The sequence below is a fragment of the Pimephales promelas genome, chromosome 8, assembly GCF_988280905.1.
Source record: "Pimephales promelas chromosome 8, fPimPro1.hap1.1, whole genome shotgun sequence".
NCBI lineage: Eukaryota > Metazoa > Chordata > Actinopteri > Cypriniformes > Leuciscidae > Pimephales > Pimephales promelas.
In genome coordinates, this window is record NC_142776.1 from 36035567 (window position 1) to 36059703 (window position 24137).

Consider the following 24137-nt stretch of genomic DNA (forward strand, 5'->3'; position numbering starts at 1 on the left):
ATCAACACCTAAAATGTACATATTAATACCTGAAATGTACATATTAGCACCTAAAATGTACATATCAACACCTAAAATGTACATATTAGCACCTAAAATGTACATATCAACACCTAAAATGGACATATTAACACCTAAAATGTACATATCAACACCTAAAATGTACATATTAATACCTGAAATGTACATATTAGCACCTAAAATGTACATATCAACACCTAAAATGGACATATTAACACCTAAAATGTACATATTAGCACCTAAAATGTACATATCAACACCTAAAATGTACATATCAGCACCTAAAATGTACATATCAACACCTAAAATGGACATATTAACACCTAAAATGTACATATTAGCACCTAAAATGGACAAAAGTTTACCTTTTGAAAAGGTATAGCCCCATTGACAGCTTTTGTACCTTTTTTTCTGAGAGTGAACTATACGTCTCTTATTCACTCTCATACAGTCTGCTTTCTTACACAAGCGAGTTTATACTTATCACAGAAATTACTACTCAATCTCACAAATAATTACATAGAAATAGCAAGTAACACAGTAACCCAAGCGACATTTATCTGATCAAAAATACAGTAAAACAGTAATATTGTAAATTTAAAGTAGCTAACAACTTTCTATATACGTTTTTAAAAAAATATATAATTTATTCCTGTGATCAAAGCTGAAATTTAAGCATCATTACTCAAGTCTTCAGTGTCATGATCCTTCAGAAATCATTATAATATGATGATTTGCTGCTCAAGAAACATTTCTGATTATTATCACACTGTAAAAAAATATTTTCATGATTTGAATCACAACATTTTTTCTTTTGTCAAATCAACTTAGATAATTTCTGTAGTTCAGATAACATAATATTTTGAGTTTCTGGTGATTACATTAATCTCCTTCATTGCATTAACTCATTTTTCCCATTTCAATGGAACTTAAAATTTTAAGGCAACCAGGTTACTTACTTTATTTAAGTTAAACCAACAATATTTTTTTGTATGGAAATCCTTTGATGAATATAAAGTTCAAAAGAACTACATTAGAAAGAAATCTTCTGTATTGTACTAAATGTTGCTAATAACACCCTTTCAAGACAGAATAATTATATATTACTGTAAAATTAATCTATAACAGCTCTGCTACAGATAAAGTTGTGTTTAGTAACAATGTCTGATGTTTAAGTGTGTGTATGAGTGTGTCTTTGAGTCAAGGATACAACGACAGACCTCACTGCTTACACCACTATCAGACACACACAGGGGGGTATGCAGATTTAACCACACCAGAGTGGACAGCAGCTGGGACACACACACACACACACACACACACACGCACACACACACACACACACAGGGCTGTAGCAGGTTGTCCAAGTAGAATTATGAGGGCTGGGTAGATAAGGAAACAGACGCAAAACAAAGGCCTCGGTTGATTTATTTTCCGAGGACACGACGCGCCGGACAATTGATAAAAAGAAAAATATCCTCCGAGGGAGAATTTGTGGGTGGCGGGGAGGGACAATGTGGGGCTCATCCTTCAAAATAAGAGTGTGTGTGTGTGTGTGTGTGAATTCTTTAAAAGCCAAACCATCAAGCACAATGCCTCGGACACTTTTAAGAGCACCGGTTGTGCTAAACGCTGAGCGAAGCGCCACATGAGGAGCAGCCCGGGTTACGAGGCCGATTTATGAGGTGTGCCGTGAGCCAGAAATCCTTCATACTGAATCCCGTCATGCTTATACTCAGCAAAAGCGCTCTACAGGAGTCTGGTTTTACCATATACAAATCTGTCTTTAAAAAAAATCCATGTCAGAACAATTATACATTTCAATAACTATAATTTCTGATTTGGCTTTCATTACGGATTCAGTGATTTTTTTTCAGGACTGATTTGTGAAGCTGTTCGATTGACTCACTGAAAAGAACCGATTTAAAAGCCACCGTCTGTCTAGTCAAGTTTTATTTTGGCACTATTGAAATAATTTAGAGCAGAGAAAAATGATTCACTATGCAAATGTCGTGAATTTATATATATAAAAAAAATAATGGAACATTTTTCTTTAAATAATAATAATATTTTTAACATCGGATGAACACACTGAACTACACTTTTTTTGTACATTGACTATTAAAATCTTTAAAACAGTTTAATAGGACATTTTTTGGCCTCATTTTATCGTTTATAAATGAGATATATTATAAAAACCTTTATAAAATTTCATCGCATACATCATATTTCTTTAAAAAACAAAAATAAGGAAGACCTCTGAACTATATCTGTTTGAAGATGTTTTCCAAATTGTTAGCCGGCTCTCATAACCTCTTAATGTTTGTCTAAAACGACGACAACATTATACAGTATACTGTATGAGTGTATATGAGTGATATGGAAGAAAAATAGTGACATAGTGAATTGAACTAAAATGTGGACATTTTATTGCCGCTGGTTTGAAACAGATAGTGTAAAATCACTCAATCTTGCTTTTAATTTCGACAACATGTTTAACAACATTAACACAGGGAACAAAAGTACAGACACACTTTCACATTGTGTATTTGTTTCTCAACTACATTCACTGGCGCCCTCACATCTCATCCTCATCAAGGCCACAGACAGCGAGACACATCCACTATCAGAGTCTGCAGTCCATGCCAACACCTGTCAGAGCACTGGAACATATGTCACAACACACACACACACACGGACCTCAGGTGATGGAGCGCAGACACACAACACACACCTGGAAGAACAATAACAGCCGCACCACACACCCAACATTCATCTAAACGCATCCATCAGGGAAATCTCTTCAGTACTCCAGAAAGTTTCATCATTATTTATATACTATTATTCATATTTCGAATTAGCTTTCTTTTATTTATTTTCAGTTTACATTTTATATTAGTTTAAGAAATTTTGAAATATTTCATTTCTTTTTATTTCAGTTCTAGGATTTTAGTATTTAGTATTTTAGTATTTCCCTGTTAGTTATCAGTTTTTAATCTACTATGTTTATTTTTATTTCAATGAACAAAAAACATTTTGTTAACACTTTACAATAAAGTTGCCTATATTTAAGTGACGTTTAAGTAAAGGTTCCTAATGGAAGTTTCTTTAGTTAAGTTAGTTTAGTTTATTTCTTTATTTGATCAGGGACAATGCACACACACACACACACACACAAAAAACATTAGTCTAAAAAAGAAGAGATGTCATGTGCCAGGTTATAGCAAAAATTGCTAATTTCCACCCAATGTCCCTGGAAAGGTTGATGTTATACTTACAAAAATTCATAAAATATATACAGAATAATACATGGAAGCATTACTTCACTCACATCGATAAAATACTCTCTACTTCTACTCCTACAAATGGTTTACTAAATTTGAAATTTGTATTTTCTCATGATGTACATCACCTCTTTTCTCACACTGTCTGAAATGGTTCGATAAAGGACTCTAAACCCTGATTGGTCAGATAACACAGCCTGTTGTGATTGGTCTAAGGCTTACAGCGCACGTCGGAAACCAAACGGCCATTAGCACATCTGAATCCAGCTCCGCAGGTTTACGGTAACGTTAAACAGTAATGATGGAGTCGGTTTTACTGTATCAATTCGAACGTGAGTCTTCATCCTCTTGAAGTGCATACAAAGTGGATTTGCTTTGACAGAGCAACAAAAAGAGTCTCTTCAACATGTTGACAACACGAACCAAACCCTTCCAGTCTCAGCTACACTACAGTGGTGTTTGAGGGCGGTGCAAAGGAGACGTTGTTCGCCGGCAGCCAATATTTGATTTTTAATGAGAGTGAAAGCGAGGCTGTGAGGGATAGACATATATCTCTTCAATGGGCTGTACTGTTATTTAATGTGTTTTCAGATTGTTCGGTGTATGAAACACTGTAAAAATATCTTACCAAGAAATTTCATTTGACAAAAAACTCCCGACAATGTAAGCTGTGAAAAAATTGTCAGTAATTTGAGCTTTATTCAGCTTTTTACAGCAGATGCTATTGGAAACACGGTAAGTCTATCCCTCACAGCCTCACTTTCATACCTGTCATGGCGCTGCTCTGAATAAGGTCTATAGCTTGTTTTCATATGACATCAGGCCACTGCGTTGCCATGGCGTGAAATAAAAATGGAGGGTTAGGAAGTGATTTGCTGTATTTAGAAAGCACTATAACAAACTCAAAATGCACGTGTTTTCAGTCATGTATGGTTACTTGAATCGATCAAACCACAAGGAGTTATCATGTACCAAAAGTTGTTGTTCATAAGGGGGGAAAAAATGCAAGAAATTGACCGAAAAACTCTGGAAAACGGCTTGCAAACCTACGTCTGCGGTCGGGAGGAGCCGAATGGGAAAATGCCCGTGTGTGTAGTGATCATTTCGTCAAAGGTGAGTTAATACAACTTAAGTGACTGTGTGTGTAACGTGTAACGTTTCCGAACTTTGTAAAGTCAAAGTATGTCTGTAAGACGAGGTAGTTGCTGATATCTTGCCTTGATGGCAGGAAAATATTTCAATTCAGTTTCTCCTCTTCATAACGTAAGGATCATGTCCATGTTTATATCTTTCTCTTGTAATGTATCTTTATTTAATATATCTTTCTCGCGTGTAAAGTAGTCCATTGCGCTCTTCACTCCCTGCCCTCCATCTGATTTCCACACGTCATTAGGGGTGTAACAATATATCGTGTCACAATATATCGCAATACAAAAATCCAACAATATGTATTGTGGATAGTCCCCCCAAAATAAAAATGACTGAGAAAAAATGTGTCAGTACTACATTAATCACTATATATAATGTTGATTATAATGTATAATAATGCAAAGGGGGAATATACTGATAATGCCAAATTTCTTCTGTTACCAGTAAAAAGTGACCTACATTTATTTGAAATATATCAGAGATCAAGCATATTCGTTTAAAATAATTCTGTATTTTCAGCTTCAGAATCATGAATATTGTTATTCTGGTGTCACCATTGTCCTTGGGTTACAAGCACCGAGTCCAAGCCTATTCATTTCAACCCACAATGTAATATCAAAGTTAGCATTTTAATCAACAGTACAGTTTTTGTTAAACTTTTATTATTTGTTTTGAAGTATCGCAATAATATCGTACCGTGAGTTCAGTATCGTGATATGTATCGAATCGATACACCCCTACACGTCATCATAATCACGTGACTGAAACCCAGCTATGAAGACCACAGGCTGGCCTGGCGTCATAAGGTGAGACTTGAAGACTGGTTTAAAGCAGTTTAGAATCACTACTTTCTTTTAGGAGACAATAACTCCTATGTATAATGTATCTGCACTATGATCTTTAAAACTTTGCAGGCCTTTTACAATCACACACAGCTAATTACACACTACAAAAAAGTATTCACATTGTTTTAATCATTTTAATCATTAATCACTTCAACGGAAATTATAATATCAAAGCTAGATACTGGTATGCTAACTAATGCATGTCTCCAGTTCAGTTATGACCAAATACAGAATTCATTTTCCCCTAAAAAACATTTAATCTTTTTTTTTTTTTTTTTTAAAAAGCTCCCGCAAAAAAATAAAACTTCAGAGGGCGGAATCTCAGAACTGCTGGCGGAAAATGGAAAGGAAAGAAGTCTTTAATTAAAATGATACTGTAACCAATAAACAGCGGAAATATAATTTGTGAATGTGCTGGTGAATGAAGGAAGGCGTTGTCTGCGTTGAGGTTTTTAATTAGTGTGGCGGAGAGCGATAGTGCCCCTTCACTGAGCAGGACGAGCACGCAAACAGAGGAAAAAAACACTTCAAATCCACTGTTTATACCAGACCCACTTCTTATTGTAGAGTCACATCTCAAAGGGGGCTCGGTTATATCTCGCCTCCAGCAGAGAGAAGCCAATGAAATCTTGGGTTGGCACACACAGATGTTGTGATTGACGTGGGTCTTTATAAAGACACAGAAACTGGACGTACGTAAAACAACATTAGAGGCTGTGGTAACACTTCCTACAAAATCTGCATTACGTAACGCACAAAAATAGTATTCTTAAAGCACTATTATGTATTTAAAATGTCTTATAGTACAGCGTATAATATATTGTTTGTTCTCGTTAATCATTTTAACCATTAATGTTCATAATTGACCCATATTAACACCATAATATTCATGATGAGCAGGTTTTTGATGTCCCCCTACTTGTCAAATCATATAACGTGTCACTAATAATACAGTATAATATAATATAATAATAAAATAGTCAAATAATTGCGATTAATCGCATCCAAAATAAAAGTCTGTGTTTACATAATATATTTGTGTGTGCTGTATATAATTATTTTGTATATATAAATACACACACATGCATGTATATATTTAAGAAAATGTGTTATTCATATATAAATTATTTATATTTATATAATATAGATTATGTATTTATATATATATATATATATATATATACAGAATTTAAGCGCAAATAATTCTTAAATATATACATGCATGCATAGTTAATTATATATACAAAATAATTATATACAGCACACACAAATATATTATGTAAACACAGACTTTTATTTTAGATGCGATTAATCGCAATTAATTTTTGCAAAGCCCTACAAATAATATAAATTGTTTATTTATATTTAAAAATACATATATTTATTTTTACTTTTATTTTTGCATGCTCCTGGTCTTAGTTTGCCAAAGATAAATAAAATAAAAATAATAAAAGGTCGTGTGTGAACTGATGAAATAGTCACTTTAAATAAAAGCCTTTGCCAAATGCATAAATGTTTTGCCATGTCAACCTGCAAGCCTTTATCTGTTTATTTCAAAGGAACAAATCACACCATTACAACCAAACCAACACTGCATCCACTATACTGTTCCTGTTTTTTCTTTCTGAGAGGGATGGTAGGAAAAGGTTGTCAGTATATCCACGGGAGGTGCTAATCCATTCATTCAGACAAATGAAAGCTGTTTCCCCTCTCCTTTCATGCACACACACACACACACAATTAGTCTTTCAATTTCACTTTAATAAGCACTATTTCCAACAGTATCTCCAGCAACAATTGAGGCCTGAAAAATAACTTTAGAGGGTGACAGTTTCTTACAGTGGGGATTAAAATCAAAGACGTTTGCTTGGAATAATAACGAACAAACTTGATCTGTATTAGCATGCGTGTCATTCTCTGTCAGCTGGGCTAATCTGCTTACAGTCATCCTCAGTCGTGGACTTACGTCTGGAGGAGTGGACTAACGGACATGTGTCTTCATGTTTATGCATTTAAAGCATTTTAATTTGGAATATATTATGCAGGAACCAGTGTTGTAGTACTCGAGACTCGGACTCGTCTCGGACTCGGTCTCGAGACCATATTGGACTCGGAATTGACTCGTACTCGAACATTTTTTTTTTTAGGACTCGGAATTATTCCTGAGTCCACTCGAGTTCAATTAAAAATATTTTTCACGATTATTAATGTATGTTAATAAAATATTTCTTTAAGTTGATTGACATGCCCAGTGATTGGTGATTTTCTAGTGCGCAACTGCGCATGACAAATTGTAATAATATTACTTTTAACACCACCTACTATGTGGCCTTTTTACCCTAAACTGATCATATTTTTTAAACTCTAAGTAAATTCAGTAAAAAAAAAAAAGGATTTCTCTAAGTAAATAAAAGTAAATTAGGTAATCAACCCTCACTGGTCTCGGTCTCGGCTCGGACTCGGCCGTCTCTGGTCTCGGACTCGACTCGGACTTGACTCTCTATGGACTCGGTGTCGACTCGGACTCGAGTGAGGTGGTCTCGACTACAACACTGGCAGGAACTTTAAAGGCAGGACTAAGATAAATATGCTCTCACTGAAACAGTTTCAGGTAGACCATCCCTTATAACAGGGATAGTAAAACTCTGAACCTTAACTGTAGGAAAGACAAATCACAAATGAGATCTTTGTAACATCTCAGTTATTTCTTTTAGACAACAATGAGTTTAAAAGGAGAATAAATGGTGATTAAGTTTACAGTTTCTTAAGAAAAAGCCCCCCTTCTTATAAAATCTTCAGTTCAGATTTATCCGCTTCAGAAGAGGCTTCAACAAGATCTCAAACTGTGCTCAGATTTGCTGAAAATAGAAAAGATTTCAATATGAACTCAAATATCTCTCATTAAAATCTCCAAAGGGTAAATTACCTGAGACTTTATCCACATCTCTTTACTCTTATGGTACGACAAGTATTTTTCTCTCTCCGTGAATTGCAGGAGAAATAGCGGTAACACTTTACAAGGTAAAGTGGTCACATTAGTTAAGTTTAATTAGTACATTTTAACCAATGAACAATACATTTGTTGCAGTATTTATTATTATAATATTAGCATTAATGTTAGTCAATAAAAATAAAACTCTTCGTTTATGTTAGCTCCATTTAATAATATTAACAGATAAAACTTTTATTTTGAATATGCGATAGTCTTCTATTCCCTATTGTGACATATAAGAGAAAAAAAAATATGAAGGGCGGGGCTTGATTTTGTCCGTGGGGTATTAATTGGATGGTCGTGGTTTGCTATTGGTGGATCTCATGTGAGTGACAGGTTGCCCCGCCCACATCATCAGAGAAGAGATGAGCTGAAAGAGGAGAAGTTATTTTAATTAAAGATTACGAGGCACATGAATTGAAAAATTAATGATATGGAAAGATAAATTATTTATAATAAATACTGCAAAATTCGCTCACTTTTGATTTAGTAGTAAATTCATTAGGATGAATGAATTTCAATGTTAGTTTATGTTAACTAATGTAGTTAATTGAAATGGAACCTTATTGTGACGTGACACCGAAATATATAAGACAAAGTTACTCAAAGTATATAAACACGATGTTCATTTAGACTCCAGAGCTCTGAAAGGGCAACATCTGAGCCGTTTCTGTGTTTCTCCGAATACCTCCCACCCACCTCACTACATTCCTCAACGGCTTTCCTCCAGTGTCCGTTCGGTAATAGGCGTCGATAATTAGACGGAAACTGTGTGGCTGTTTGACCCGTGCTAATTAGAAAGTTTGCAGACTTGGCAGCATAATTCATCGGTGGGATAATGAATCATAAAACGGTTCATTACAGGCGGGCGAGGAACGTTCTCAATCTCAATAAATGGCCAAGGAGGCCTGGCAGAGCCGACAAAGCTGGACTCACACGCACGCCGCCCCATTTAGTGCCTGAAAAGTGGCTGCTATTACCAGAAAGTTCCTGCTTTCATCTGGCTCTATATCTCTCAAGTCTGCTCAGATCAGCTCTACACAATACGGGCCAGTTAAAGCTTTACAGATCACAGGAGTTTTGGACATGTGACGTGTCCTCACCCGACCAGGGGTGCATTTCCCACACAACGAGTTCATTTTTGACAGCAAATTGAGTTAGCTTTAGTCGTAGTCCTTTGACAAAATGACCATGTAAACCTTTTTTATTCCCCACTAACATCTTGTGGACTTGGAAATAGGAGTGTTCCTGTGTTCTCTTCTTAACTTTGTGTTATCCGCCATCTTTAAGCAGACTTTTAAGGAGGCTCATAGCAAGTGAGTGCTCGCCTGGGATTTTAGTAATCTGAAATCTTTTAGGTTGGGTTCATGATGCTGTGGTCTGGTCTTCTTTTCGTTTTAGTTTTAGACTAGTTGACTAAATCTACAGACCCAGTAAGATCAGGAATATACATTAATAAAGTAAATGGGGACAATCTTGGATTTAATTTTGGCTTTATAAAAGCAATAAGCCCGGTATAGTGATTTTACCACGGTTACGGGGTGTTAGGTATGAAGTCAGGTTTCAATTTTTTCTTCTTCAGTTGAATTTACTTTGTGGGACTACGTTCATCAGATGTGTTTCATCCGTTGAACTCCTAACCCTCCGAGTGTCAGGTCAGGACATCTCCCGTTGCCATGGCAATGTTTAATCCCTGTTCCCAGACATTTTTTTTTTTTATCAGACTGCTAATACTGCTTTACCTTCTCATCCTCGACTGTCCTTTAAGCCAAATTAGCAGTCTGAGCTGCAGAGAGGTGAAGAGGTTATCGCTCACGCCTTTGTTGAACTACAATTCCCATGAGCCCACGGTCACGCCACCTTACAGCGGATGGTCAAGACCTCTAAAACCTTGATTAAAATGGTCAGTGCATTTCTAGTGTAAAGAATTAGTTGAAAAACTGACTGTAATATAAATAACTAATAAATCATGTATTCTAGATCCCTTAACCCCACCCCATACAGTACCTAAACATAACCACTACAATAACGACTTTACTTACTATCAATGAGCAGTAATTAGGAGTTTATGAGAGAAAACTACGAGTTAATAGTGAAGGTTACCATTTTGTTCATGTTATATATTATAGAAAACAATGGGAGATATGTCAGGATTAAGTCAGATTCAAATTTGCACATTAAGGTTTTATTTTAGTATCACTGGTATTTTATTAGTTTTTGTTAATATTCTGAATTAGATTTTATTTTTATATTTTCTGTTTTCATTTTAATTTTAGAAAAAGTTTGAGTAATTTTGTTTTGTCATTTGTGTTTAGTTTTTAAAAATCTATATCTATAGTTTTAGGTTTTAGTTTATTAAGTTTTAGTTTTCTGAATACTTGAGCTGAAGAAAATAAGAAAATGAGCCGCAACTAGCCAAAATAAATTTAATACAAAAAAAAAAAATATTTATGACCAATATTAATGTGCCTAAAATGAAAGCAAAATTAATGATAAAATAAAATAAAAATTCCTTGTGATACAATAAAACTTTTTTTTTGTCATAAAATGCTCTGCCTGTTTTCTAATTGGGTACGAAATAGCAAATTCCATAAAAAAATAAAATAATAAAAGTCCTTTCAGCTAGTGGATTTGCTTTAGGGTCTAAGGAGGATAGGATTTTACGGTGAGACAGGATTTGGCCGGATAAAAGCACGTTAAAACCGCTAGACTATGGCCCCAATGTGTTTTACTAGTATTTTATGTCTATTTATTCATTTTATAGCAAATATTAATCTAGAACACAGTAGAAATATATTCAGTTCACAGTTGCACTCCTCCTCTAGTAAGCTGTGTAATTGTTCTTAGTCAAAGAAACATCAATGTTGTTCATCAAAGAGACTCTGACACCGGCTATACAGTGACATGTGATGGTTATGTATTAGTATTACAGCAGAGCAAAAGTAACAACGTCCACATGTTTGATCACACTCTGCCAGCATTCATCTTCCAGCAATCATCCATTACCCATAAGCCTATACAACATCCACAGACAGATGAAGGAGTCGCTCAGGATATTCTGCAAACATCTGTCCTCGTCAACACTAACAAATTACTGAGAGGCACAGAAACACTTTCTAAACACCAAAAGAGCGAACATTTGTCTCCAAAGCTGTACTCTTAACGTCAAAAAACCTAGTTTATATGTTATATATACTGTGTAGTTTAAAATTGTCTGTCATTAGACCGTTCTGTGCCCCTTTAAGAACATTCATGAATCTTGCCATCATTTCGAAGGACCGCTCAAAGGATTCCCAGGAGATGGTATCAAAGATACAAGACTGTGATTCAGTTCTGAAATCAGACACACAGATATCACAAACCACGTACAACAACCGCTGATATTTTCATGCTTAAACCGAGAGAGGAAAATGCTTCAGAATTCCCACTGTGAAAGAGGTAAAACATGTCCAAATAAATCCTGCTAAACAGTACAGCAACACAGCCAGTGATCATTACACACTGCAATAAAAGAAAGAGCCATCTCTACCTGAACTAACCTTTAAAAATAAAGTCAAGTTATATTAAATCACAGTTTTGACTTGAACAAAACCAGTTCGTTTAGATCAGAAGTTCTCAACTGGTTTGTTCTGTCAGAGCAGGAGAAAAACAAACAATGCAATGCAAATGATGCAATGCATCTAAGAATGTTTTCATGCATAGTGAGAAAAAAGACGTTCTGGATGTCAAACGGTGTGTCAAATGGCTTCGATTTCATCTGTGGCAAAATAGCTATGTGACATGCCGTCATCCTCAAAAAAATAGTAAAATGTGATCTAGAATAATACAAGATGCAAGATCAATGATCCCATTTACTTATTCATTTAGCAAATTGTTGAGCCAATCCAGTCTAATATTGTTGATTTTAAGGATGTTTTTAAATTTATTTTTGAAGGATGAACAATTATGGGACTATATTTAGCCACAATGGAAAATTAACTGATCTACTGTAGATGTTACTGTACGGAGAACATGACAAAATGTTTATTAATACACATATCGCTGTAAGATTTGTAAAAGTTTTTGAAATGATGCTCATTAAGGCTGCATTTATTTGATAAAAAATAAAGTAAAAACAGTAAACATTGTGAAATACACGGTAAAAAATGATCGTGATTTTAACGGTAAAAACTGTTAATTGTTTAAAAGAAAGTTTCCTTACTATATATGGTAAATAACTGTGATTTATTTATATATATATATACACATATATATATATAAAAATGGTACATTTAATGTAATTTTACTGTAAAATACCGTTAAATGTACAGTTTTCGGAAGTGAAAAAGAATTGTATAATTTACAGTGAAAAAAACGTAAACTGACATTCCCACAATTCCGTTTTTTTTTAAAATAACTGTTTCTTCATAATTTTCTTCATGTTTTTTTTTCAATTATCAGTTATGTACACTGTAAAAAAATATAGTTGGTTTAACTTAGAAAATGAAGTAACCTGGTTTCCTTAAAATTTTAAGTTAATTGAACTGGAAAAATTGAGTTAATACAATGAAGAAGATTGATTTAAACCAGCCTTTCTCAAAGTGGGTGCCGCGGCACACTGGGGTGCCCCCTAGCTGTGTCAGGGGTGCCGCCAAAAAATTACGTAGGCTAAAAAAAATGTGAAAAAAACAGCTGACATTTCATATATAAATATATTTGAATTTACATATTTACATTCTTCTTTTTAAACATATGAACATATTAATAAAATTGTAAATTCATTTTAGATAAATATATAAAATTAATCATAAAAAAATCCGTCTCACAAGACCGAAGCAAGACGCACACAACTTGACGCAAGTGACGCAATCCATAGCAACGCGTTATAGCAACACCTCAGACTGACAGAAACGTAAAAATAAACGTGAATTTAGGCCACTTTATGGATCGTTTTTTGAAAAGAAAATCCCCATAAGAGCCGGGGATTTGTATTTTATTTTATCTGCATCCTGCACTTCATTTGAGTTCTCCTGGTCTGGATTTGTTATTGGGTTCTTGTATTGGGCGGTCCACCTCTTACGGTTTTATGGCATTTGTGTCTCTGATTAATTATTTTGTGAATTACTTTGCAAACCTGTGTTTTTAAAGGTGCTATAAAGTTTTTATTATTATTGTTATTTACAGTTCATATTATGCTCTGTTCATTACTGTTCTGTCTAAGTAAACAAGACATTTGCATTTAAATTTGGGTTATGCAGTGTTTTTAAATTATATTGTACACTGGGGTGCCTTGAGATTTTATGCACTTTTGAAAGGTGCCCTGACTGAAAAAAGTTTGAGAAAGGCTGATTTAAACTACATACATTTTTGAAGCTGATTTGACAAAAGAAAAAAATGTTGTGATTACAAATCATGAAAATATTTTTTTACAGTCTTAAAGTCTTCAGTGTCACATTATCCTCCAGAAATCATTCTAATATGCTGATTTGCTGCTCAAGAAACAATGTTGTGCTGCTTCATATTTATGGAAAACGTATTCATTTTTTTCAGGATTCTTTATTGAATAGAAAGTTCAAAGGAACAGCGTTTATTTGAAATATATACTGTATATTTTTTTGTATCAAGCTGAATTGAAAGCGTCCTTACTGAATAAAAGTATCTATTCCATTAAAAAAACCCATCTTCCTGACCTCAAACCTTTGAACGCTGCTGTATGTGTGTTGACAGCACTCACAGCCTTTGTAGATGTCAGTAGGAATCTGTACAGCCGTATACGAGTAGTTGACTTTATTCTTGAAGTTGAGGTCCTCCACAAACTCCAAAGAGAGAGAGTTCGGGTTTTCCAAGAGGTTTTCTCCATCATCATCATCCGGCTGCAACGAGAAGAAACCAGAGAAACGTCAGCACAGTCTCACACACACGCAAGCCGAATGCATTGATTGACACAAAGCAAACCTTTATGCAGAAAATCATTTAGACACACACACACACATGCATCCATGATTAATTAGACAAACACTAATTACACAGACATGACAGGGGTAATCCTGCCTCCACAACTCAAAGGTGGAGCTCTTTGGAGGAAAAGCCGTAATACATCGCCAGTCTATTCATCCATGACACAATACAACAGTAGGTATCAAAGTGTTCGTAAATTGCAGAAAATCAATTAGCGCCGGCGATGGCTATCGCAATTGCATTGAAGTCCTTCAGGCGATTAACCCTGTCAATAAATCACCACAATGATTGTGGAATGACGGCTGCTCCAGCCGCCGCACAGGCTGATAATTAGCATTTTAATGCATCTCGAGTCAAAAATTCAGCACGGAAAAAGTCTGCCTTTGAAAGAACTTCAGTGACTCAAAGTATCAAGGCAGCATAAATGGTATAATCACTGGATTTTAATGGTGTGTATTCATAAAAAAAACACATTCTGAATGTATGCTGAACATAATAATTACGTCTATCCGTAAACTGCATGCTAATTGCGTATACGTAGGGGAATGGCCTTCTTCCATTACATTTTTTCAGTATGTATACTATGTGCAATATTCAATTGGAATACAAAAACTGTAAAAAAAATATATATATTTTCGTGATTTGCAATCACAACATTTTTCTTTTGTCAAATCAACTTAAACATAAACACATTATTTATGTACTTCAGATAACATAATATTTTTTATATTTATATATTTTTATTTATTTATAATTTTATATTATTTATATTTTAATTATAATTTAATTATTAATTATATTTATATTTATATGTATTTTTTTGAGTTTCTTTTGATTAAATCAATCTCCTTCATTGCATTCACTTAAGTTCAATGAACTTAAAATTTGATGGCAACCAAGTTAAACCAACAAATTTTTTTACAGTGAACTACATTTCGCAAAATGTGCAGGATTCATCCAGCATCCCGCAATGCAATGCACTCAACTTTACCTTACATTTCCAGTGCGACAAACAAACCTAAAATAATCATCATCTTTAATGATTTGCAATCACAACATTATTTCTTTTGTCAAATCAACTTAAATAATTTATGTAGTTCAGATAACATAATATTTTAAGTTTCCGATGATTAAATCAATCTCCTTCATTGTATGAACTCAATTGTTCCGTTTCAATGAACTTGAATTTTTTTAAGGCAACCAGGTTACTTCATTTTTTAAGTTAAACCAACAATATTTTTTACAGTGTGAAACACAAGACTGGATAAAATGCAAAATAATCCACAGTCTGACCTTTTCCGAAATAATTGTCATTATTTAGTCATTTTCCACTCATAATTTTTTTCTTGTTATGTTTAATTCTTCATCTCACAATCGAGGTGAAGTGTATACGGTACAGTAATAGAGAGGCAGGGGTTAATTGAGGTTGACGTAGTAAACACTGTTCGTTTTTTTGTTTTCCTCAAAATTAAATTCAAGCCTCCTGCCAATTGAGGACTGATTTATGGCCTGCCTTTAATTGTCTATTAAAACGCAATTACAGTACAAACTGTTGTCGGGCCGAACATGGAGACAGTGGTTTTCTGATACCTCTCAATAAGACATGAACACGCATGCACACAAATATGATACAAACAACCTCTTGGATATGCCATTCCTTTTGAGTTTTGGTGGTAAATCATTTAAGATGATAGTTTACTCATGACTAGCTCACATCTGACACCAGTTACTGTTTTGGCTGCAGTTTCATATATGATTCAGAGCGTTAATAATCCGAAAATCTTTAGTGGGTCATGATTAAAGTTGAAACCGGGATCTAGATTAGCTAACCTGAACTAACAGGATTAACCACAGGACCAGATTTACTAACAGCTTGTGCCAACGCAAACCCTTTTTTTGGCATTAAAAAACTACTAGGATTTCCAGTGAAAAACCAGCGCTGGAGAGGTGTGGACGGGGTTATTTTTGCAGCTGACATCTTTGCATATGCATTTGTAGGAGTTTCCCTTTCAGATGCAAAATTTATGTGTTGAGAATATTTAAATGAATCACATTCACATCGATTTAAAAGGTTTGCGCTAATCAATTTACTACTTTTTGCGGAATTATTTACCGCCCAATAAAAACATTTCTGTAAAGAAGGACTCGCCATTAATGTCCGGTGTAACGGGGGATCATCCAATCAGCACCTTTGTTTGTTTGCGCTGACAGATTAGTTTAGTTTGAGTTAGCTGCTCTAATTAAGAGTAAAGAACGGTGCTGTGCCGTCTATATTGGATCTGACAGGAATGGTGTAACACACGGACTCTGGGTCGAACATGTATGGGCGAATCATTCCGGTTGCCATTTTACAACATTGGACGTTTTCAAAACAATTACCCACGTACACCGACGGGTTGAAACTTATTATAATATGCAAAACTGTTATCCACTCACAGCAGTGTGGGCGTTTACTTCCAAGTGTTCAGTGAGAGACGCCCATAAAAACCGAGCGTTTTTCAGCTAGGCTCAAAACTAGGGTAGAAAATAGCCTATTACTTATTCATTTTGATGTTTTTGAATGTAAAAACCAAGCAAAAGTCATAAGTTCACCTCAGACAACAATATAATACAATTCAAAAAGGCAGTTCATGACCCCTTTAAAAATTGGGCTCTCACACTAAGGCTACGTTCACACTGCAGGCTGAAACGTCCTAATTCCGATTTTTTTGCCCCTATGTGACCTGTATCTGATTTTTTCATGACAGTCTGAACGACACAGATCCGATCTTTTCAAATGCGACCCAGGCCACTTGGGTATGTGGTCCAAATCCGATATGAATCCGATCTTTTGAAATGCGACTTCAATCTGAACGGCCAGGTCACATACGTCATTGCACGCACACGTAGCTAGCCAATACACGCTAACTCCAACGCGTTTCTGCACTGTTATGGGCCGCTGCAGACGTGTCTCTTCCCCAGTGTTGTGCCTGAACGCGTTCAATGAACGATAATGCATGAATGCGTTCATATTTTGGGCACTCACTTATACGTGACAGTTCACGTTCGCCCAAAATAAACGTATTCCTGCCTGATGAACATTACTGTGAACACGTTCATTCTGGTGTCTGTGAACGTGCGCTCTCTGTCAGTATAACTTCGTACAGTAGGGTGCCAGATTTCTATAGAGTCTTCCAGGCGAAAATCTGGCTAAAACACATGTAAACATGCCTTAAAATGTAGCAAAAAAACACCCAATCTGGCAACACCAGCCACCAGTGTCGCACCGCGGCCGCCGGCGACAAAGCAAGAAGCCCCGAGGACGCGTACTATCAATTAAACGGGTTTTATGACGAGGTCGGTGAGGACCGGAAAAACCTTAAATTTATTTGCAAACTTTGCCCGTCGATAAAATAATTATTGTCTGTGTTTGTACAGTATATGGGCTGTGGCAATAATAATAATAAAACAAAAGCTCGCAGCATATGAAAAAAGAACTATTCCGCAAACAACAAGTGACGTCGTTGACCGTTGATTACTCTTCTGCGCATGCGGGTCACTTCTGGGTCATTTCACGTTCACACAGGAGATCACAAAGGTCACATTTAATTGGAAATGTGAACGGCCTTGCAAAAAAATCTAATTTTTTCAAAATTGAGCATGAAGTCCTGCAGTGTGAACATAGCCTAATTTGCTGTATTTAATAACTCTGGCCTTTAGTTTTTTAAATAACTTTTGACATTCGGATCAAACAATGAGTCAAGATGATGCTAAAATGGTGGCTGCTTTTACTATAATGGTGGCGTTTCTTTTGTCGCACTGGAAATAGAAGGTCAAGTCGAGGACATTGCATTGTGGGATACAGTATTCAGTGTACAGTGGTTGTGCACTGCATATTTTGGCAAGGTCATGTTGTTTTTTCCAAGCATAGACAACATTTTCATACTGCATTCAACATACATTATATTTACTGCAGAAACAGCAAGCGTTAAAAGCTAGTCTCCGAATAAAGCCATTTGCAGAGCATTTTACTTCAGTAAGGTGACATTTCTGGGTGCAACGGCATATTGAACAGAAAATAATAATAATAATAATAATGTTGAGTGGTACACCTACAGCCACGGTTGAAAAGCTGCTTCAGACGTGGAGGAATTTGCAACTCTTTGATATGAAAACAAACATTGAATTTCTTTAAAACAACATTTAAAAAGGTCCATTTTGATTTGATGCGCAAAATCACTTGAAACTCCTGCTGTCTGCTTGTTAAACTGAGAGATTAAACTGAAGGAATGCTATAAATGACCCTGATGACAAACATGTCTGTGTTTTTCAAGGAAACACACCACCGGCACACACAATTACACCCCATTTTCTGCTCGTTTAGACAGTTTCAGGCAACTGATTTGGAAACGTCGTCTTTGAGGGGATCTCTGCTCGATGTCCTCTATTTGTTTATTCATCCACCTGACTATCCTGCACTCGAGTGTTTTTTACCGTCAGTCGAGCCGAGTCATAATTACCCAAGACAGCTTCTAATTAGGAGCTCAAAATCCACACAGGACTCACTGATTGGTTCATTCGCCCCATCCATAGACCACCTGTTTAACTCCATTCATTACCTCATTTGTTAATTTTATCACCCTGTTTTGAAGGTTTAATTAAAGGCTGAGAGACAAAAATGACATTTTGAGGACTCTTTCAATCGCGTCCTAACCAGACGTGATGCGATAAGATTACAGCGACGAATAGGACATGAAACAGGACTGGTTAGGACAAAACTCTCATTAACATGGAAAAAATACCTTTTAGCGTGTGCCGCGGCATCTGTAGTTATGACCAGTGTTGGGTAAGTTACTCTAAAAAAGTAATTAATTACTAGTTACTAATTACCTCTTCAACAGTTTAATTAGATTACTGTGCTAATTACTCTCTTTAAAAAGTATTTAATTTCTTTTAATTACTTTCAAAATCCCATATCAATCTCAACCAGCTGAATAATACAAGGATAGACATGAATCTGTTTTAATTCTTTCAAATGAATACTATAAAATCACATGAATTATCCTTAAACTGACCAAGGTGGAGAAGGTTACTTTATAAAAACATACTTTTTAGCATCAGACAATACATTTTGATGTTAAACCCACTATTGTTTTATGTCTGATCTCATGACATTTCACACTTTTTTCATACATATTTGACAATAATTCATACGAATTTGTACGTAACATTTAGACACCTCATAAAATGCATACGAATCGCTGTGAGATCGGATTGATCTATACACAGTATTTACCTCAATTACATCAGAAGTAACTGTAATTAAATTACAGATAATCCCTTACTTTACATTTTCAAGGGAAAAGTAATTCAATTACAGTAACTAATTACTTAGTAATTAGTTACACCCAACACTGGTTATGACACGGTGTAACACTTTTGCCTTTTAAGAGTCTGCGTGTGTGTTTGCATGTGTGCAAATTTAGCAATATAATCTTAATAATTATGTTTATAAACGTAGACAACATCTATGGTGACCAGATGAGATTGGCTGAAATTCGGGACGTTGGGTTTGATTCAATATGTCAGGTTTTGGTTCAAACCTAAACCAAACATATATTTTTATTCTAAGATCAACAGTCTGTCATAGTCTTCAGTCTGCCACAAAAAAAAAACAATAAATAAAATAAAAAACCGAGTGGAATTTTAAAAGTAGTGTCACCAAGGATTTGCACATATTTTCTACAGTACCGTTAATTGCATTAATATAGTAGAAGCTGTCCATATATTGATCATTGTTTCTGGAGATATGCAGGTGTGTCTGCAGTTGAGCGTATGAAGGAATCAAGCTCCTCGCACTTTCTGACCTCACGTTTCTGGGGCCGGCAGGGAGCGAGGTAGGGGTCACGAGTGTCTCAGGTGGGTCGCCGTCCCCTTGGCCCCGTTAACGATGAGCGATGTCCTCCAATTAGAGACGTTGACAGCCTCTAAAGTGCTGAATCATTAATCACACACATGCCGCTTCTACCGCACAAAATCACACTCTGATTTATGACTTCTTGGGCGCCATACTTTTCCTTCTCTCTCTCTCTCTCTTCGAGCCTCCATTCCTACTTGATATAACGGTGTCCTTCTGCACAGTGTGAAATCAATCAGCCGAAGAAGAGAGTCGCCGTGACCTTTCACTTTTACAATGAAAGGTTGTTACTGAGTATATGATACATAAAAATACGGTGACGTGTATATTTGTGTCCCAGAGAAGAATTTAGTTGCTCTATTATGACTTGCATTATCTTACTCTTATATTAAAGCATTCGGTTTTAAGTATCAACATCGTCTCACATGTTTCTCCATAAAATCAATGATGTGTCTGTACCAATTTCAAGCTCGAATGTACGGAAACCAAACAAGCACATTGTCAAATATGTAATATATAAAGATAATTATTTTATATATTTATAAAATATTTCTTCGTGGTAACAAAACTGTAGCTTGCATGACTTTTTTATTTATTTATTATACACAATAACACATAACAATACATAAATATGACTAAAATATTATATAAAAATAAATGTTAATCAAAATTGAACATATATAATTTTTGAAATAATAATAGATCAACTAGACTGAATATATATATATATATATATATATATATATATATATACACACACTGTATACTATATATAAAACAATTTTGTGGCCTAACCTAAATTTAGTCTTATGCGATGACACACTTTTTTAAAGGTTTTTAAAGAAAAACACTAATAATATCTATTAATATCAAAACCTCTAAAAGCTATTTAATAAAACAACAGACATGAAGTGACTTGTGACAAGAGCAAACACAAATTCATTTTCATTTGAAGCAGCACAAAATAAATTAAAAAATCACTTACAACATCCGAGTCGGCTTTGGAGTCGTAGTACTGGATGTCATTTTCCTAAAATAAAACAAAACAAAAATCATGTAAACATTTTTTTTTGGTCAGAATTACTGCTTTGAGGAGCATTAAATAACCTTCCAGTTCTGTCATTTTGATTCACCTGCTTTCTGTATTATTGTGCGAGACCAAATAAAGTGATCTTATCAGCTCAGTTATTATAAGAAAATACAGCAATGATGAAATGACATCTCTGTCCTGAGGGCGCTGTCATGAGGCGGTAATTGTCATTTGTTCTGAAGCTGTCTGCTGTGGTTTTGTATTTGCTGTCGCATGCTTGTCTTTTTTTGTTCGCTGAATTAGGGATTTGCTGCTGACATCTGCTCATGAAGCATAAACTGGGCCTTTAATTAAATAAATAACTCTGAATCTTGACACATAAGATGAAACATAACCCTGAAACTTCACCTGCCAATAGTTTTGACACTCACTCACTCACTCACTCAATCACTCACTCACTCACTCACTCACTCACTCGCTCACTCACTCACTCACTCACTCATATGCACAAACTCACTCACTCGCGCACTCACTCACTCACTCGCGCACTCACTCACTCGCGCACTCACTCAGTCACTCACTCGCTCACTCACTCACTCACTCACTCACTCATATGCACAAACTCACTCACTCACTCACTCGCTCATATGTACAAACTCACTCACTCGCGCACTCACTCAGTCACTCACTCGCTCACTCACTCACTCACTCACTCACTCACTCACTCACTCACTCACTCATATGCACAAACTCACTCACTCACTCACTCACTCACTCATATGCACAAACTCACTCACTCACTCACTCGCGCACTCACTCACTCACTCACTCATATGTACAAACTCACTCACTCGCGCACTCACTCACTCGCGCACTCACTCAGTCACTCACTCACTCATATGCACAAACTCACTCACTCACTCACTCACTTGCTCATATGTACAAACTCACTCACTCGCGCACTCACTCAGTCACTCACTCGCTCACTCACTCACTCACTCACTCACTCACTCACTCATATGCACAAACTCACTCACTCACTCACTCACTTATATGCACAAACTCACTCACTCGCTCACTCACTCACTCACTCACTCACTCACTCACTCACTCATATGTACAAACTCACTCACTCGCGCACTCACTCACTCGCGCACTCACTCGCGCACTCACTCACTCGCGCACTCACTCAGTCACTCACTCACTCATATGCACAAACTCACTCACTCACTCACTCGCGCACTCACTCACTCACTCACTCACTCATATGTACAAACTCACTCGCTCACTCACTCACTCGCGCACTCACTCACTCACTCACTCACTCACTCATATGCACAAACTCACTCACTCACTCACTCACTCACTCACTCACTCATATGCACAAACTCACTCATTCAGTCACTCTCGCTCACTCACTCACTCACTCACTCACTCACGCACTCACTCACTCATATGTACAAACTCACTCGCTCACTCACTCACTCACTCATATGTACAAACTCACTCGCTCACTCACTCACTCACTCATATGCACAAACTCACTCATTCAGTCACTCTCGCTCACTCACTCACTCACTCACTCATATGCACAAACTAACTCCCTCACTTACACTCACTCACTCATATGCACTCACTCACACACTCACTCACACGCATGAACTCACTAACTCACCCTCAATCACACACACACTCACTCATATGCACAAACTCACTCACTCACTCACTCACTCACACACACACACTCAAAAACAAATAAGGTCAATACTGGACATACATAATCTTTAGTAAATTGAAGCGAACAAACTATTATAATCAATGTTCTGTTTGTCTTAGAACTCATTGCTTTAATACAGAATTTCTGTGCAATTTTTTATAATTCATCACATTTAGTAGATCAGACATTGAAAGTTTTTATGCCACTTACTGTATATTTCACATTAAATACTAAAATAAGTTTCCTCACAAATCTCATTACTAATATTGGAAACACTATAAAGAATTTCTTCCAGAATATGAGAAAAATCCATGAGGGAACAAGCAAAAATAGACCGGAGCATGTTCCCTAGAAACACCCCGGACATAATATTTCATATTTTAGAGTACAAAACCATCAGAATGTTGAGCAAATACGAGTGATGTTGTGTGTGTGGCTGTGATCTGAATGGATAAGCATTAGTCTGCTGTAGTATCCCTCAGACGTGATGTGCTGCTATATTGTTTGCGTAGGACTGTTTCAGCTGGTTAAGAGCAGCATATTCCTCTGTCCTGATGCCAGCGCTCACACACACACACACACACACACAGAGCCCCTGCGGTCTGATGTCTCACGGGGGTCGTGTCTGATCTCCTCCCTCTCTCCTCCTCTGGTTTATACCTCACATTCACACAGGGGACGCCGTACCAAGGGTAAAACTGCTCGGATTTCACGGCTTCAATTCAATGCAGAATTTGTATATGCTTGGAATAAACAAAATAATAATGATGATTTATCTTATATATTCATCAGAATATGAGCATTGATTTTTATCAGCTCCAGTATAACCTGTGTGTTGAACTAAAACGCAATGCAATTTGAAATTCTCAGAAATTTGCTGGTCAAAAACCTTGCATGTAACTCTCTTTGAGCTTGATTTTGGTAAAATGTTAATAATATAATGACACATGGCCATTTATAAATGATTGAATGTTGAATTTATTCAACAATATCAAGGTGTATTTGGGGTCCTTGGGATGCTTTGACATGCACCGACATCCGTGCTTTTTTCAGTTATTTATAAACATGTTAATAGTAAAGGTGTAAATTCACTCTATATAGCACAAACGGGGCTACCATAATATGTGAGCAACATGTACTGTATGTATGTATGTTTGTATTAAATAAAAAAAAATAGGTTTTGATGTTAATGAGAGTGTACGCAAAAAAAGAAGACCCTCTACAGATTATAATCATGTATTGATTTTTTTTAAATGACCATTAAAG

The 24137-nt window shown here is 35.9% G+C and overlaps 1 protein-coding gene across 2 annotated transcripts in view; it reads right to left on the reverse strand.

Annotated features, from left to right (window-relative positions):
- cacna2d2a (calcium voltage-gated channel auxiliary subunit alpha2delta 2a) overlaps positions 1 to 24137 on the reverse strand; it is a 228055-nt gene that overhangs the window by 72057 nt on the left and 131861 nt on the right. For both annotated transcript variants that reach the window (XM_039692870.2, XM_039692869.2), the window contains exons 5-6: positions 21110 to 21154; positions 14005 to 14143 (exon numbers count right to left, since the gene is read on the reverse strand). In XM_039692870.2, the coding sequence (XP_039548804.2) occupies positions 14005 to 14143; positions 21110 to 21154 (184 nt within the window). The remainder of the gene's footprint in view (positions 1 to 14004; positions 14144 to 21109; positions 21155 to 24137) is intronic.